Here is an 18,374-nt window from a genome sequence, read left to right on the forward strand (position 1 = left end):
GTGATTTCAGGCTCCAGCGCTCTCTCCTACCACAAAGAAAGAATGATGGATCGGCTCTATTCTTGACGGGTTTGCAAAGGGCAGCATTTCGTGATAGATTTCCTGAACATTCTGCACCAGGTAGAAAACTTCTTCCTGGCCATAGGGTCAGTTTACCGTGCTCAGAATATGACCTATTTTAGTTGAAGCAGGGGGGAGCTCAGAAACTCCCTTCAATGGCTGGCTGGCAAAGTTTAGGCGGCTTGGTGAATTGAATTTCTCCTCTGCAGACTCGATCTTTGCAACACTTTTTCAAGGTGATTTCCAGTAATTAAGGCTGGACAGTAAGAACTTTGGGGGGGGGGGGGGGGGTGAAGGGAGAGATTTGTTGAATGAAATCGGGGCCAATGCAACCGAAGGTGCACTTGAGAACAAGCACAGTCCCATTCACAGGAAGACTGAAAATGTTCGCCCTGAACGTTAAACGTGCTGAGCATTTCCAGCATTTTTAGGTTTTTTGTTTCAGGTTTTCAGCATCCGTGATGTTTTGCTTTTTTTTGTTACAATAGTGTGTCATTTTAAGGGGAAGGGGGAAACACACACATGGCTTTGTCGAGTGTTTGACTTGTGAGTCGATGCTCTCCCCCCCACCCCGGTCTGTGAAGGCATTGGTAAAGTTGGAAGCATCGATGCATCAGGGAGGCAGCTGGAAGGCTGTGTAAGTCTCGCTGTTATTTCCTGCATGCCTCGGTAGCTGGCACTCTCCACTCTCCGTCAATAAAGACTGGAACGCAACAACACAGCGGAGGATCACTTACGCTGGGGACGGGAGTCTGGACGCTTCTGCCGGGGGGGGGGGGGGGGGAGCCTGCACCGGCTTTGGGCGATACAATTGGTGCATTTGTCCCGAGGGCTCTCCCACCCCCACCCCTCAGGGCAAGGAGGAAAAAAACTTTTGTTCGCCAATCCGTCATCTGGAATCAGCACTGGGAGAGGGAGGGAGGGCTGCCTGGGATTATGTGTGGAGCTGTCCAACGTGCTGAAATGCAGCCTGGCTCCCCGGGGCTGTTTGAAGGTGGATACTATGGGACTCGCTGCTGAGAAGTTGAACCGCCGATCATAGCGCAATGGGACGTGAAGATTTTCACTTCTAATGTCGAGGGGGCTTTGCTCCAAGTATGCGTGGCGGGATTTGACGGAATGGGCCGTTTCCTTGTATACCTAAGATCAACTGTGCTACTATTTTTCACCTATTTTAACATCTGCCTGATCACAGCAGGTAAGTCAAAACGGTGGGGTTGGGGGGGGGGGGGGGCTGGTGCTGCTCCTCCGACCCCGCAGTCAGTTTGTCCAGAAATGTTCTGATTCGCTCCCCTTGCCTGGGGGATTCTGTCAATAGATACAATAAGGACAGTCGGTATTGCAATGTTAAGCTTGCATCAGGCATTTTTGGGTCAACAATCGATGATGCTCAAGTCGTAGAATAAAAGAACTAATAATCCTATTTCCTAAACCCAGCCTTAATCAAGGTATTTTTTGTTGTTACTTGCAATGAGGGCGCCTCGAAAAGAGTTGCTCCGTCCAATGAGCCCCTTTGAATCATATTGTAGATCCTTCGCCAGATTGACGTTTTTTTAAAACCCTCCGAATCTTTGTGAAAATGTCACCCATACCTCTCCAGTTGGATATGTGGATGTGTACATGCTTCCCTTTAGGAAAGCTGGGGATCTACCTGATCTGGATGTATTTTAACCCTACACGGATTACACCTTCCGATGTTGCACCAAACCAAAAAAAATACTTGATTTAATTTTAAGGCGAGTAGCAGGAATAAACTATGCTTCCTCGTGCTTATATAAATCGGGTTTATAGCAGCGCAGCGTGGTCCAAACCTACATAACGTTTGTTTAAAATGACAATTTTGAAAGCTGCAAATGATATCCAGGACCGAACGGGTTTATCGACTTGATGCTTATAACTTAAGCACATGTGCACTACGGTCAGCTCTGCACAATTCACTGATGCTTTCAGATAGAAATGCATGTCAGACAGCCCAGGCTTCCCGAAATAAGCCGTACCTGCAAAATTAAATCATTTTCTATTACAAACCCGCCGAACTGTATGCTGTAGGTGAACTGTCTCTTGTATTTTCACATCTAAAATGTGAAGTGCAGCACTGGTGCATTCTGACAACATAATGAAGGGAGCAGTATAACAAGATAAGCCCACTATTGCCAATTGCAGCATGTTGCATAGTTTCAGAGCAACCTAAGGTGCAGCTTGGTGCCAATGACTGGTGGTGGAGGTTGTTGCATTATAATGAAGGATAAATCAATGGAGCAACACCTTATTTTCAATGCATTGCTGGAGGTTAAGTAGCAAACAGTATGGCTAGTAATTAAAGAAGATCAATTAACATGAGTGGAAATGCAAGTAAAGGGTTTGGGATTAATTTCAAGTACTCATTGTTTTATCTTATACATATTCTAAAAATCCAGTCATTCAATTTGTAACTTCTTTATCATGAAATATAAAGCTTAAATATTCAAAACATGTGTGGATGTTATTATAGCAACAATGCTTGTATTTTAAGTTACAAGAGGTGCAACAGCATTTATCCCTGAAGTAGTGATGTATCGTGATGTCCATAGGCTTATCAGCTCACATCTCTGAGAAGAATATTTAATTGATCAAACAGTTATCACACCACTTTTAATTGGAAACCAAGTATCATATCCCAAAATGGAATGATTATTTACTCTGGTAAATGAAGGCTCGTGAATAAAAATGAATTGTTCATACAAAGTGTAAGTTAAAGTCAATCAAATATGAAAATACATGGGATTGTAGCTTGTTTAATTTAAAATCTGATTAAATACATTTTTTTTATTGGGTATATGTGCCTATATAAGATACAGGTTTATCATTGGTTGCAATCTTCACTGCTATATTGGATAATAATTCAATAGTTAAATTCTCTACATCAGAGTTAGGATGCCTTAGACTTAACCTGTAAATATTACTGGTACAGGGCTGATCCAGATGCTTATATAACAAGCAGCAATAGTGGCCAGGTATGAATACTGATTTGTTACAGGAGGATATACATTAAATTTAAAAGGATTAATAAATTGTTAAATGTACCGAGCATTACTAAAATGTCAATCATTTAATACATTTCTTTTATCTGTAAATCTCACAGACTTTCATTATCCAGGGTCTGCATTGCAGCACCAGCATATTTTCAAAATCACCGTTTCAGTTTCCAGAATGCACACTTGAATTCCATAACATTTGCAAATTCAGTTTTTCTCAATGGCATTGAAAAATATATCGACGAAATAAACCTTCTTATGACACTTACAAATCCCCAAACTTGATAGTGAAAAATAATTTCCACACCAGTTACATGGATTACGATAAACTCCTAACCGAAAACAGATGTGGTGAGTTATCAGTTTTCAGTGATAAACAGTATGCACAGGATACAATGGTTATATTAATTTGTAAAATTCATGGACGGGGTTCTCCATTGGCTGATGGCGACATCGCAAAATGCAATTGGGCGGAGAATAGGTTCTGAGACAAAAATAGCGGCGGGCGGCGATTTGGCGCCAAATCGCTATTCTCCATCACCTCGACAGTGGTGCCAATGCGGTCCGGAATGCACGCACAGTAAACACCGTTTGCATATCATTAGCAGGCCCGACCCGGTATTCTCTGGGGCCTCTGTGATACTCCGCCTCCAATGAGCCGAGTTCCTGACGCGTAGTTCACTTGTGCTTATTAAAATCATGAAACCGGCGTCATGGCTGCTGAGGGAGAGAGAGGGGCAACGGAAAGTGTCCAACATCACCATAGTTTGCTGACAGTTGTGCTGCTGGCTGGGGAGCTTCTGCCAGGGCCGGGGGAGTAGCGGGAGATGACCAGGAGATGGGCTGTGGGGCCGCGGTGGGCGGACGCAGAACATCATTGCCACAGCCAGCAAGGCAGCTAGACAGCTGCACACACCGCTAACAACCCACTGTGAACATGGGTGGTATATGTGCCCCCAGGCCACCCCCCTATGTGTCCTCTGGCACCAGCTGACCCATCAGCTGTATTGGCGTGCTCCAACACAACCTGTGCCATCTTGTTGGCCGGGTTGTGTGTGTGTGGGGATTGTTATATATGTGCGGTTGCAGCTTGTCAGCCCACCCGAGTGTCAATCATGGACCTGGCGAATCCTGCACCATTTTTCATTGGAATCGATTGTGTTCCACGTGGCACCAGTGCTAACCCCTTAACAGTTGCTGAATTGATCCAGGTTCAACGCCAGTTTAGCTGGTGTGAAAGTCCACGAATTTCGAGTCAGCGTCAACACTTAGTGCGGGATTCTCCGACCCCCCGCTGGGCTGGAGAATCGCCGGGGGGGGCGGCATGAATCCTGCCCCGCCGCCCCGACGAATCCGGCAGCGCCGGTTTTTCACCAGGGACAGGAATCGCGCCGGTCAGGGGCCTTTGGCAGTGGCCCCCCCAGGCGATTCTGCGCTCCACGATGGGCCGAGTGGCCGCCCATTTTCGGCCAGCCCCGCCGGCATAAATCAAACAAGGTCCTTACCGGCGGGACCTGGCTCTGTGGGTGGCCTGTGGAGTCCTCGGGGGACTCTGGCCCTGCCGGGAGCCCCCACAGTGGCCTGGCCCGCAATCGGGGCACACCGATCTGCGGGCGGGTCTGTGCCGTGGGGGCACTCTTTCCCTCCGCGCTGGCCGCTGTAATGGTCCGCCATGGCTGGCGCGGAGAAGAACCCCCCTGCGCAAGTGCTGGGATCACGCCAGAACATGCTGCCGCTCCCACGCATGTGCCAACTCGCACCGGCCGGCGGAGGCCCTTCGGCACCGGTTGGCGCGGCGGCAACCCCGCGGGCGCCGGCCTAGCCCCTGAAGGTGTGGAGGATTCCGCAACTTCCGGGCTGCCCGATGCCGGAGTGGTTCACGCCACCCCTCGGCGCCGCTACGGCCCGCCACGCCGGATAGAGTAGAATCCTGGCCTTCGTCTCAGAAACAGAGAATCCCACCACATATATTTATTTCTGTTTGGGGAAAATAAAAATATTATAGAGGCCTATCTTGAGTACTTATCATTTATATGAATGAGCTTTGATAATACTTCTCTGAGAGCACATTTATTTGTAAATTATTAATCTGCGATGATATCTTTGAAGCCATATGATCTCAGCACACTAGTGGCCTTCTTCTACACTGTAGGAATTCTCTGGGTCTATGGTCAAGGAGGTCAACACGAATTTACAGCACAAGTCAACATATCTATCCAGAATTTGTATTTCCATTTGACAGAAAATAAGTTAACAACTTTAAGTTATTAAAACTCCCCAAGTAGCATCAAAGCTATTAATAAAATGTCAATATTAAATTGAAGCGATTGGAAATCTATTCCTCCTTTATGTCATCTTATTTTATTTCTGTTTTAAGTGTAAATCATTCTAGCATGATTTTCAAAGGGTTAAAACATTCCACTAATTTATTATTTCACTGGTGTGCTTTACCACTGATGTAGGCGGCTGCCATAATGAACAGAAGCAGAATTGCTCTTTCTTTAATGCTGACACGGTAGGGGCAGCACGGTAGCATAGTGATTAGCACAATGGCTTCACAGCGCCAGGATCCCAGGTTCAATTCCCAGCTTGGGTCACTGTCTGTGTGGAGTCTGCACGTTCTCCCCGTGTCTGCGTGGGTTTCCTCCGGGTGCTCTGGTTTCCTCTCACAGTCCAAAGATGTGCAGGTTAGGTGGATTGGCTATGCTAAATTGCCCTTAGTGTCCAAAAAAGGTAAGGTAAGGTGGGGTTACAGGGAAAGGGTGGAAGTGTGGGGATAGGGTGGAGGTGTGGGCTTAAGTAGGTGCTCTTTTCAAGGGCCGGTGCAGACTCGATGGGCTGAACGGCCTCCTTCTGCACTGTAAATTCTGTGACAAGTTTTTATCCTAGAATAAATCAGTATGTAATAGCAGTGGAATATACTCAAAAGGATTCTGTAAATGTTATGATTGTTATTATGCAGCATTATTCCATCCAAACAACATTGTATGCATCAAATATCACCATTTTAATTGTGAATGGTTAAGATATTTTCAATTTATTGTTTTAATTGTCTAAACGTACTCCCTCTGTTCAGACAATAAGATTATAACAACAACAGCTACATAGTTTAACTTGCAACATAAATAATTCAGCAGCAAAATTGTTCAAGTTCATTTGAGTCATTTTATTGCAGTTGTTGGCTATTGTAGTTTTTTTTATGTGCATCTGAAATTCACAATGGCAAAGGAAGCACATCAGTATAAACTATTGTAAGATTATGCTAGTGTATTTGCCAAATACATAATCAAGAGTTCAGAACTTATAGAAAATAGTTTAAATTCACTCAACAATAATGCTGAAACCAGCATTTGAATCCTTCCCCTGCTTGTGCTGAATAAATAACAGTAGTTAATGTGACAAATGATGCGATTGGCACTTTAACCTATACGGAGTTGAATAAATGGTAACTTCAAATACTGGGACTAGTGTGTTAACCATTGCCCTGAAGAGTAAACAGGAGCTCTGTCAATGCATGCTTTTGTCTGTGAACTCATTTTATGGAAAAGGACAGTGAGAGTAGAGTTTAAAGGATGAAGTGAATTAGTATTTCAGGCTGATTCTGAAGTGTGGCCTGTCAACTAACCAAAGAGAGTAAAATGAAATATACACATCTAAACTTCGAAAAGAGAATAAGTAAGATTAAGAAAGTCATGGGGTTTTAATAAAATAACTACTTCAACGCTGAAAGGGTGCATGGCTGGTTTGTGTAGAGAGTGTTTCTGAGTGGATTTTTATGGATTTAATTTGAAATTAATGAATTCAACAAAATGTTTAATGTTGGATCTCGTTTATTTAACTGGGTGCTTAATGCATAACTTTCAGTTTGGCAACATTCTTTGCTCAATTTATATTGGTGTGAGATTTTAAGTGAATAAATTTAGCAGCTTATTTTCAAAATGTATTAAATTGGTGTGATTGTTACAATTTACTCACCTTTGCCTGATGTTTGGTGGAGCCTTTACATGTTTAAATATTTATTCTCTATAATACATTGAATTGGTTACTGGTGTGAAACATAGTTCTTTCCTCTTACTCAACATGCAAATCCATCTTGGACAGATGGGGTGAAGATCCCAACTCTCTGATGACAGTTGGTGATATTGCCCATCCATCTTTTATGGATTATCAATGCTCAGACCAGAAAGTTACTTATCGAATAATTATTTAATTAGTGTAATTGACTGTTGTGTGAAATATCGTAGAGAATCTGACTACAATGGTGGCACGGTGGCACAGTGGTTAGCGCTGCTGCCTCATAGCATCAGGGACCCAGGTTCAATTACGGCCTTGGGTGACTGTCTGCCATGCCTGCGTGGGTTTCCTCCATGTGCTGGATCCGGTTTCCTCCCACAGTCCAAAGATGAGTAGGTTAGGTAAATTGGCTGGGATCAATTGTCCCTTAGATGCAAAGATGGGGTTGGGAGGATTACAAGAATAGGGCGGTGACTGGGCCTAGGCAGGGTGCTTTTTCGAAGAGTCAGTGCAGATCAATGGGCCTAATGGCGTCCATCAGTACTCTAGGGATTCTATGGAATGATCTTGTCAATGTCAGAATGCTGTGGATGAAATGTCATTGAGCCTGACGGAGTGGGCATGATGGCAGGGGCTGGAAGAATTGGCATCAGATTCCTGGCATTGGGAAAACTGTTATAAATTAAGTTGGGGGTGGGAAAGGTCTGATACTGGAATCCCACCCCTCAGTAATAAGATGTTAGTTAGGTTCATTAACAAGACAACTGACACCAGTTATCTCTGAATCCACCACAATTTAGTGACTGCTGAGAGTCACACAGCTCTCCTGTGCATATGAACATACTGACTAGGAGTAGGATTTAGACCACTCAGTCCTTCGACCAGCTTCACTGCCATTCAGTAAGATCATGGCTGACCGAACTGTAACTTCCTGCCACCCCTGATTACCTTTGACCCCTGTGTTTATCAAGAATTGGTTCCGACATCGCAATCGCAGCAGGCACTGATTTCGCAACAAATCGCAATTCTCCATCGCCTCAACAGCGCCGTCAATGCACTCCAGAGTGCACATACAGTAAACACCCCGAGCATATGTCATGTGAGAGTATCTTTAAGAAATGGATGTTTAAGCAATGTACCTTTAAGAAAACAGTGCTGTGAGAGAGTGGGTGGAGCTGGGCTTTAGATCAGCCATTTTGCAGTTTTAAGTTTCAGTTTGAAAAAGCAGTGTGTGTGTGTCTGTGTGTTTCCAGAGAGCTGCAGTTTGGAGGAGACGAGCTTGGGGAGTGTCTGTGTTTTGCAGTGAGCTGGATTTGCTGTGATGTCTGCCATGAAAGACTATTACTGGATAATTTGGGTGATTTAAACTCATAATAGTAAAGCCTTTAACCTGATGTGATTCTGTTTAAAGGTGTTAAGTCTCTTGGAAGTTTGAAGGAACATTTTGAGGAATTATTTACTGTTGCAATATTTTCGGAATTATCTTTGAAGTAAGGGGTGTTAAGAGATCCAATGTTTATTTACGATGTTAAATTGGGTTCATGGAATAAACATTGTTTTGTGTTTAAAAACCCACATGTCCATAATTGTAATCCCACACCTAGGGAACAAGCCGTGTGCTAGGAATAGCAACAAATACATTAAAGGGGGAGGTTGGCTGAACTCCATGATACATTTTGGGGTTCTAAAAACGCCTCGCCCATAACACGTATCACTAGTGGACCAACCCGGTATTCTCTGGGGCCACTGTGATTCCTGATGGCGATGGTCACTTGTGTTTTTAAAAATCATGAAACCGGCGTTGCGGCCGATAAGGGAGAGAGACGAGGTAAGACATGGAGAGGCGCGATTGTGGGCTGCCGGGCCGGACTCTGGCCGTGCTGGCGAGAGTGGGAGAGGTCTTGCCAGGGCTGGGGTGGGTGACGGGGAAATGGACCATGTGGCCGGGGTGACCCCCACAGGACTGGGCCGGTGTCCAGGCACGGACCGCCATTCCCGCAACCTGCAAGGCAGCCATCTTGCTGTGCAACACACTGACCTTGGCCCCTGGTTTTGCCGAGTGACACTGGCCGTATAGATGCCCCACTCTCGCACCCCACCCTCCACCATACCACCCTCCTCTCCCCAGCCGCTACCCGCTGGTGGGGCATCATGCGGCCCACTCCAGGGTTACGCCCACAGCAGCCCTTATGGGGCACCAAGTGGGGGCCGTGGAGCATACCGCTGGCATGGGCAGCGCCAGGTGACGGTACCCTTGGCAGCAGGGATGGGCGCCAGGGTCAGAGTCCCCATGGTGCCAGGCATCGACAGGGCCAGGTGTGCTGGGGAGTGGAAAAGTGGGGGCAGAGACCTCAGTGCCAATCGGGGGTACAATGTAACCTGTAGAACCTGGTTAGGCACGGGGTTATGCTAACATGTCAGCCTTTCACCCTCTGCAGCAAATGGATATTGGAATTCAACCAGCAATGATGGCCTCCCTGCTACTGGCCAGGATGCCCTGCGACAGTAAGAGCTGGAGCTGCTCGAGGAGCAGCAAGCTGCAGCAGCGGAGCGTGCAGCAATGGAGAATGCCACAGAGGAACAGGAAGCTGCCGCCCAGGGTGGAGAGTCAGCCGCCCAACAGGGCAAGGAGGATTAAGTGCCAAGAAAGCACTGCATGAGGCCTCGAGTGTACTGGGAGCATCTGTCGCTCGAGTACCTGCTGGACCGGGCATGCCGTTGAAGACATCGGTTGAGCAGGGAGACAGTGCCACAGATCTGCCGGATCGTGGTGTACCTGGTACCACGGGGGAATGGGGGAGAACACATGCTCCCAGTGGCCGTCAAGGTGACGGTCGTCCTGAACATTTACGCCACGGGGTCCTTCCTGTCCGGAATCTCACAGACCTCAGTGCACAGGTGCATCCACGCCAACATGGATGCCCTATATGCCCAGTCGGGACAATACATCCATTTCAATGTGGACCAAGCCCACCAGGATGCCCGTACAGCGGGGTTCAGCGCCATTGCTGAGATGCTCTGGGTCCAGGGGGTGATCGATGGGATGCATATCCCCCTATGCGCACCTGCAGGTGACAGGTCACACTCCACAATCTGAAAGGGGTTCCACTCGATGAACGTTTAGCTCAAATGTGACCATCAGATCATCTGCGCCCAGGGGCGGCACAGTGGTGAGGTGGTTAGCACTGCTGCCTCATGGCATCAAAGTCCCAGGTTCGATCCCGGCACCGGGTCACTGTCCGTGTGGAGTTTACACGTTCTCCTCGTGTCTGCGTGGGTTTCACCCCCCACAACCCAAAGATATGCAGGGTAAGTGGATTGGCCACACTAAATTAGAATAATAATAGTCATCTTTATTGTCACAAGTAGGCTTACATTAACACTGCAATGAAGTTACTGTGAAAAGCCCCTTAATTGGGAAAAAAATAATTTGATACTCTAAATTTATATTTGATTTAAAAAATGTTTTAAATGGACGTCTACACCCGATACCCAGGCAATGTGCACGACACCTTCATCCAGGCGCACTCGATGATTCCTGATATTTTGAGACCACCCCCGGCGGAAGGTTTGGCGCCTGGGCAGCAGGGGTTTTCCGCTACAGTTGTGATTGATGCCACCTATCCGGAGGCCACAGATGCGCGGAGACAACAACCCCCATGCAGTGACCAGGAGCATGATCCCGCGGTCCTTCGGCTTCCGGAAAATGTGGTTCAGGGGCCTGGATCGCTCTGGATGGGCCCTCCAGTATGGCGCTGAGAGGGTCGCCTGCATCGTAGCGGCCTTTTGCATCCTCCACAACATTGCGCAGCAGAAGGGCAATGTGCTGGAGAAGAAGGATGAATGCCCGGCCTCCTCTGCGATGAGCTCTAATGCACTGCATCGTATGACAACGTCCTACTCCTGCCCACAGTCACACCTTTCACTGTCCACCTGGGTGATCCCTGCATTAGAGCTGGTCATTCCATCACACAGTGCCATTGGATCCCTGGGGTGGCAGTGTTGGGACTATTATGGGGAGGGTGGGTAGCTGAGCCCACCTACAACATCCACCCAATTCCCCTCCCGCCGCACCCCCACCCTGGCCAGCTCACCCCTCACACCCATCTGACAGAGCACCAAGGCAGGTTGTAACAGTATTAACAGGTGCTTAATGTGCATCAATATTTACAAATACATGCCCTAGCCCCTAGAACTAAATTGCCCATGCTAACCTAACTGGTGTCTAACGTTCTGGCCTCACGGGCCCTAACTCTACATCTTGGTGGATCCCCAGAAGGTACATCAAGAGCGGAGGCGGCCTGCTGTGATTTCCGCCCTGCGACCTGCGTCCCCATTGGTGGGCGTCTTCTGGGGCGAATGGGCCTGGATGGACCTGGCTGCTGCTCGGGTGTACCAGGTTGCGTGGTGCTGCCCTGTTCTGCCCATTGCCCATCAGATGCACCATGGACAGGAGGGGGGGGAGTCCGGGCTGTTGGGGTGTTCCGGAACCTCCCCTGCGGGAGTCACCGGCACAGGCTCCATCACCTCCTCCACCCTCGGGATGCACGATGGCCCCCGGGCTACTCCATGGGATGGGGGTGTGAGCGGAGTGCATTTGATGGTGAGGCGCCCCCGCCACCTGGCGCTCCAATCCTGGAGGCTCTGGTCTTGGTCAAGGTTTGCACGCTCGCAGCTGTGGATTAGAGGGAGTGGACCATCTCCGTCTGGGACTGCACCACATCCGCTGCGACTGTGCCATCACTTGCTTGGTTTGTGTCATATCAGCCAGTGACTGTGCCATCTCACTCTGGGACTGGGCCACGTTGGCCAGCGCATGGGCAATGCCGCCGACACTCTCAGCCATGGCCTACTGTGACTGGGCCATGCTCAGGAGCACCGCTGCGATTTCCAGGTGGCTCTGGCACATGGCTGCCTGTGAGGCGGCAAGCCTGTCTTGCGCCTCGGCCAGCAACTGCACAGAATACCCCAGGCCTTGGACATGCTGATCCATAGCCAAAATCGTCACCCCCAATGCCTCCACCACGGATGCCATCTGTGCAGTGTTGACCTGGATGGCACGCATTGTCAGCACCACCTCTTGCTCCTGCTTGCGGTTGGACTACTACAACTGCGCTTGCAGGTGCTGGGTGCTCGTCAGCAACCCCTCATGTAGTCCCTGGCTCTGCGACTGCATCTCCACAATCGATGGGACTGTCCGTTCCAGAACCCCAAAACCCATCTGGACAGCAGCTAGTCCCCTGAGATCAGCCTGTCCTCTGGACATCCGCCCCCTTGGGTGCTCCTACCTACACCTGATGTACCGGATCAGCTGTGTGGTGCACACTAGAGGGTGTCCCAGGAGCCTCTTCACTAAAGTGCCCAACCGAGGTGAGTGTCTCTGGGATGGTGGAGGGTGTTGGAGACAGCTGTGACAGGAAATCTGTGTCATCCCTGGACTAGGGCTCCGGGTGTCTTGGGTCTGTCGACGAGGGCTGCCATCCGTGCTGCTGTCATCATCACTTCTTAGCACATGGGGGGAGGCCTTATGCTCCGGCTGTGGCATTGGCTGGGGGCGGGGGACACCAGATGGACCCGTCCCATCACCAGCAGGGCACAAGACACAAGACAAGATGCATGATCATACAGCAGGCCGGGTGGGGGGAGAGTGGAGATGTGGGGGTGAAGGTGGTGTGGGGATGACGGTGTGAGCGAGGGTGGTGTGGGGATGACGATGGTATGAGGGTGAGGGCAAGGGTGGTGTGGATGGTGTTGGGGGGTTTTGACACATGTGGCATGTGGAATGGCAACTCATTGTGGTCTCACCTCCTCGCCATGGTCGATCCCACCTCGACAACTTCACTTCCTCTGGGCCACCGCCCATGTCCAGGGCCTCTGCTCAGCATGGTCAGGGCCTCAGGTCAGGTGGTGCACCTCCAGTTTTCCCTGGTCCGAGTGGTTATGGGCGGGGGAGGAAACAGAAAATGCCAGTGTTAGACAGTTTGACGCATGCAGCCCAGAGGGTGGATAGTTGGTGGCCTCAGTGGCCAGGGCACCCGGCCATGGCAGCCGGTATGGGTACTGGGATGTGGTGCAGGTTGGGGGTTCGGACTCCCTGCAGGTGGGTGGGGGCTTGGGGGGAGGGGTTGGCATTACAGGTGTGTTAGACATTATTAGTGCCAGGGCACAGTGCTGCCTTCTCACCTTGGCCGCCCTGAGGAGGCTGTGCAGTTTCTTCCAGCACTGCAGGCCAGTCCGGATGGCATTGCTCACGGAGCTGACCGCCTCTGCCTTCTGCGCCCAGGCTGCAGCTGACAGCCTCATTCCCGGGCTGGGGTACACGGTTGCCTGCCTCTCCTCCACCACGACCAGGAAGGCCTCAAGCTCGGTATCAGTGAATCTTGGTGTCGCTCTCCTGGCTGGCACCTTGTTGACTAGGATGGTATGTGTGGGAAGTGAAGTGTGTATTTGCGGCTGCAGCTTGTCAGCCTCCTGTGTGTCAGTCCCAAACCTTTTCTCATTGGGATCGATTGTGTTACACATGGCGCTGGTGCTCGCCCCTCAACAGTCGCTCAATTCCAATTAAAAACCGTGCGGGATTCGTTGGGTCCGTGACTGAACCTCGGGAGGCTGACAAGCTGCAGCCGCACATACACATTACACATTACACTCCCTGCACACACTTATCCCACCCAAAAAGATGGCATTGGTTGTGCTAGAGCCGCCCATACAGCTGATGGGGGTTGGCTAGGGCCAAAGGGCACCCAGGGGGTTGCCTTGGGGTGACACCTATACGACTTATGGCACTCGGTTCAAAGTGGGCTGTTAGCGGTGTGTACAGCTGCATGGCTGCCTTGCCGGCTGCGGCAATGGTGTTTTGTGCCCGACCCCACAGTCCAGCTCCTGGCCACCCCCCACTATTCCTCCAACCCTGGCAGAAGCTCCCGTACTTCCCCGCTCCACCTCATCAGCCACTACGCCGGTTTCACAATTTTTATACTTAATTCCCCTCGCAATAAACAATAATATTTTGTTAGCTTTCCTAATTATGTGCTCTACCTGCATACTAACCTTTTGAGATTCATGCACTAGGACACCCAGGTCACACTGAATCTCTTTCCAAATGCTCCTCTGCAAATCCTGTTGGGTTTGCTGGTGGCCTACAGGGTGGGTGGGGGAGCTGGTGGAGGTCCCTCATTGTCAGGCACTCAGTATCTGATCAAGGGACCCTGCATCAGGAAGGAAGGCTGGTGAAAGCGACACCCCTGCCCTTGTCTCTGACCCAACCCTCTCTCTCCCATGCACCCCCCCGAACCTTTGATATCCATCTTGCCCTCAATCAACTTTGACCTGGGGCCCCTCATTGATACTGGGCTTCTGGTGGGGGCATTTATGACAGCTGCCACTGCTCCCAGTGACACTGGGGGAAACAAGGAGCTGCTGATCTCCAATTTGGCTGGAAGCTCTTTGTGGATGGGATTACCAGCCCCGTCCTCCACCCCGCCACCCCCCGTCCAGGTCCTCGTTCCTGAGGAAGCGACCAATTAAAGTGACTGATAGGAACGTAATTCTCTTGGGCCTCCCACATGGACCTTACTGGGGCTCCCCACAGGTTTTGGAATTGGCAGGTGAAACCCTTGTCAGGCCATTAAACCTCACTCTCTAAATCAAATAAGTCAGCACTGCTGCACAAGAGTTCAAATTCATTATAATTGTTACAAATCTGACCTTTATTTTACTTCATAACCAACATAAATTACGGGTGGCAAGTTGTAACTGAAATGAAGTGAATGAATTTTGTTGATTCACCCTTTTGAATTGGTGCTAGATTAAACAGCATATAGCTTCCCTCCCTAATTCGCTCCAAACAAAGTTTGGATGGGAAGTTCAGGTTAGTGTAAATTCAAAAGCAGGGAGAGAAATATCTAAGATCTAGAGCAGAGCAACAATTTAGGTTGAAGGAAATAAGCCGAGTGGGTCAGGAGGGGACGGAGATCTTAACAATGGTAATATGACATTAGAGACTAAAACGTCAGGAACAATAGTAAAAAAAAGTTAAAGTTAAGGGCACTATATCTCAGTGCATGAAACACTGACAACTAATAGCACAGATAGAAATAAATGGGTTTTAACTAATGGCCATGGTGGAGCCATGACTGCCCAGTGTCCAAGGTTGGGAACTAATATTCCAGGATACTTTGTCTTTTAGAAGATTAAAAGCAAAATGTAAAAGGAACAGGCGTACCTGACAATAAAGGATGGGATAAAGGTAATAGAATAAAGGGATCCTAGCTCAGAAACTCAAGAGGCAGTTTGGGTGAGGCTAAGAAACAACAAAAGGCAGAAAACGTTGGTGGTAGTAGTTTATAGAACCTCTACATTGGTTGTCGTATCAGGCAGTATAAAAATCAGGAAAGTAGTGGTGCATATAACAAGTAATCATTGTACAGCCAAGGCAAAGCAAATTTGCAGGAATAATATAGAGGATGAGTTCATGAATGCATTCAAGATGGTTTCCAAGATCACTTATCTTGAGGACCAAATTGGAGACTGCCTATTTTATTGCACAGTGAGAAATGATAAATTAATAACGTGTTGAAAAGTGATTATTAAATGATACATTTTGGGCAGCACAGTGGTGCAGTGGTTAGCACTGCTGTCTCACGGCACCGAGGTCCCAGGTTCGATCCGGCTCTGGGTCATTGTGCATGAGGAGTTTACACGTTCTCCCCGTGTTTGTGCAGGTTTCATCCCCACAACACAAAGATGTGCAGGGTAGCTGGATTGGCCACGTTAAATTGCCCTTAATTGGATAAAATGAATTGGTTACTCTAAAATTTAAAAAATAAATAAATAAATGATAGATTTTATATTGAGTTTGAAGAGAAACTTAGTTACATCAAAATGATGGTCTTTGATCTGAACAAAGCAAACTATGTAGGCAGAGGGCACCTGGGCTAAGGTAGATTGAGGAACATGATGGTAGATAATGTAAGAGTCATTCCTATTTTTTCCTTTGATCCTATTTCTTTTATGTTAATTTGTGGTTTTGGCCCATGGATCAATAATTGCAAGACTCAAAACATAACACAAACTGTTTGCCAGGATACTGTGTTCTCAGGCTTTATGTCTGGGAGAAGGGGAAGCCAGACGCTTCGACACCAAGTGGATGGGAGGAAATGGTTTTGGAGGGAATCAGTTTGATTGGTTGGCTGGAGACCAGTGGGTTGGCCAGAGACAGTGTTCTACCTGACAACAGTCAGTGATTGGTTTCTGCTCGTTGATGTTTCTGAGAGAACCTTCCAGAAGTGATCAGACCTCAGAAGTAAAGGCAGTTGTTTTCTCTCTCTGCTGCCTGCTGTCCGTAGGTGGAAGCTGAAGATCATAGATCATAGAATCCCTACAGTGCAGAAGCAGGTCATTTGGCCCATCATGTCTGCACCGGTCCTTGTTCCAAAAGAACACCCGACTTAGGCCCAATCCCCCGCTCCTATCCCCGTAACCCCACCTAACTTTTTGGGAGCAATATTAGCATGGCTAATTCACCTGACCCGCACATCTTTGGACTGTGGAGGAAACAGAAGAACAGGAGGAAACCCACACAGACACGGGGAGAGAAACCCCACACATACAGTCACCCGAGGTTGGAATCGAACCCGGGACCCTGGCACTGTAAGTATATCAAAATCAGCAGTTTGTTGCTGGCCAGGGGCTGAAGTAAAATAACTAATGTATTGTTTAGAAAAGAGTAAGAGTTGAGCATATCCTTTGCTGTGAACCAGAAAGGATATTGAGTCTGCAGGGAAGCAGACAACCTTACCTGAGACAGCCTTATCATATCAAGCCTAGAAGGAAGGAAGTACCAAACCGGAAGCCAGAACTTCAGAAAGACATTGACTGGAAGTCATTCCTGTGACTCAAAGATCCCTATCCTTTTGTTTTTTGAATATTTATTTCCCTTTCCACCATCCTTTTCCCTCTATGTGGTTTGTCTGTGCGTGTGTGTAAAGAGTGGGGCGAGTTGGAAAAGGAGGGGGGCGGGAAATGGGTAGTAGATAGCCGACTTTTCTGTCTGTTTCATTAAAGATACTGTTCAGAGTAAAAGGTTACTCATGTTTTAAAGTTACAAACATGGTAGTTTATTGAACTAAATCAAAGACTGCGGGTAGTTAAATAAATTAACGTCATTGTTGTTGTAACTCCAGGGCTGGAATCGACCACGCGCTAGCCCAGGGTGTCTTAACAAAATAAGAGATGGCATAGCCAGGCAATGGTAAACATTTAAACAATTAATTCACAATGATTATCCATTCCCTTGAGGAATAAAAAGCCTACATGAAACGTGAAACATGACAGGCTGCGGCTAACAAGAGAAATTAAAGATAGTATTAGATTAAAAGCAGGGGCATAAAATGTTACCAAAGTGAGTAACAAGCCTGAGGATTGAGGGGATTTTAAAATTCAGGAAAGATAACCAAGGGATTGATAAGATAAAATGAGACTAAACTGGTGAGAGACATGAAACAGATTCTTTTTTTTAATATAAATTTTGAGTACCCAATTCATTTTTTCCAATTAAAGGGCAATTTAACATGGCCAATCCACCTAACCTGGGTTGCGGGAGCGAAACCCACGCAAACACGGGGAGAATGTGCAAACTCCACACAGACAATGATCCAGCGCCGGGACTGAACCTGGGACCTTGGTGCCGTGAGGCAGCATTGCTAACCACTGTGCCACCATGCTGCCCTATGAAACAGATTCTAAGAGAAAGGAAGAGATTACCTTCAGAGGCAGAGACAAGAGAGGAGGTAGAGGAGAATCAGGTCATGAAAATTAATACTTTGTCTATGTCTTCATAATTAAAAAACAGAAAAACCTCGCTGATAAAATGGACAAACAACGGTGTACTGAGATTCAGGAACTTAGTGAAATTAGTATTAGAAAAGAAATAGTGCTGGAGAAAATGATGGAACTAAAAGCTGACAAATCCACTGGACCTGCTGGCCTAGATGCGAGTGTTTTAAATAAGTAGCTACAGAGATAGTGAAGCATTGATTTTCATCTTCCAGAACTCTGTAGCTTCTGGAATTGTTCCCCTGGATTGGAAGGTTGAAAACATAACTCTGCTGTTTGAGAGAGGAGAGAGAAAACAAGCAACCTATCAGTTAGACCGACTTTAAGATGTAGGGGAAATGCTTCACTCCATTATTAGGGTCATAACAGGGCACTTGGAAAATCGTATTAAAATTGGGCATAGGCGGGACAGCACGGTGACGCAGTGGTTAGCATTGCTGCCTCACGGCG

General features: G+C 47.9%; 1 protein-coding gene across 3 annotated transcripts in view; it reads left to right on the forward strand.

Moving 5' to 3' along the window:
* Window positions 1–818: 818 nt before the first annotated feature.
* Window positions 819–18,374, forward strand: part of fndc5a (fibronectin type III domain containing 5a) — a 248,256-nt gene continuing 230,700 nt past the window's right edge. For all 3 annotated transcript variants that reach the window (XR_011944774.1, XM_072501097.1, XM_072501096.1), the window contains exon 1: window positions 819–1,258. Coding sequence is in view for 2 of the 3 variants with exons in the window: in XM_072501097.1 (XP_072357198.1) it covers window positions 1,180–1,258 (79 nt within the window). In the remaining variant the exon portion in view is untranslated. The remainder of the gene's footprint in view (window positions 1,259–18,374) is intronic.

This window comes from Scyliorhinus torazame, chromosome 1 (genome assembly GCF_047496885.1).
Source record: "Scyliorhinus torazame isolate Kashiwa2021f chromosome 1, sScyTor2.1, whole genome shotgun sequence".
NCBI lineage: Eukaryota > Metazoa > Chordata > Chondrichthyes > Carcharhiniformes > Scyliorhinidae > Scyliorhinus > Scyliorhinus torazame.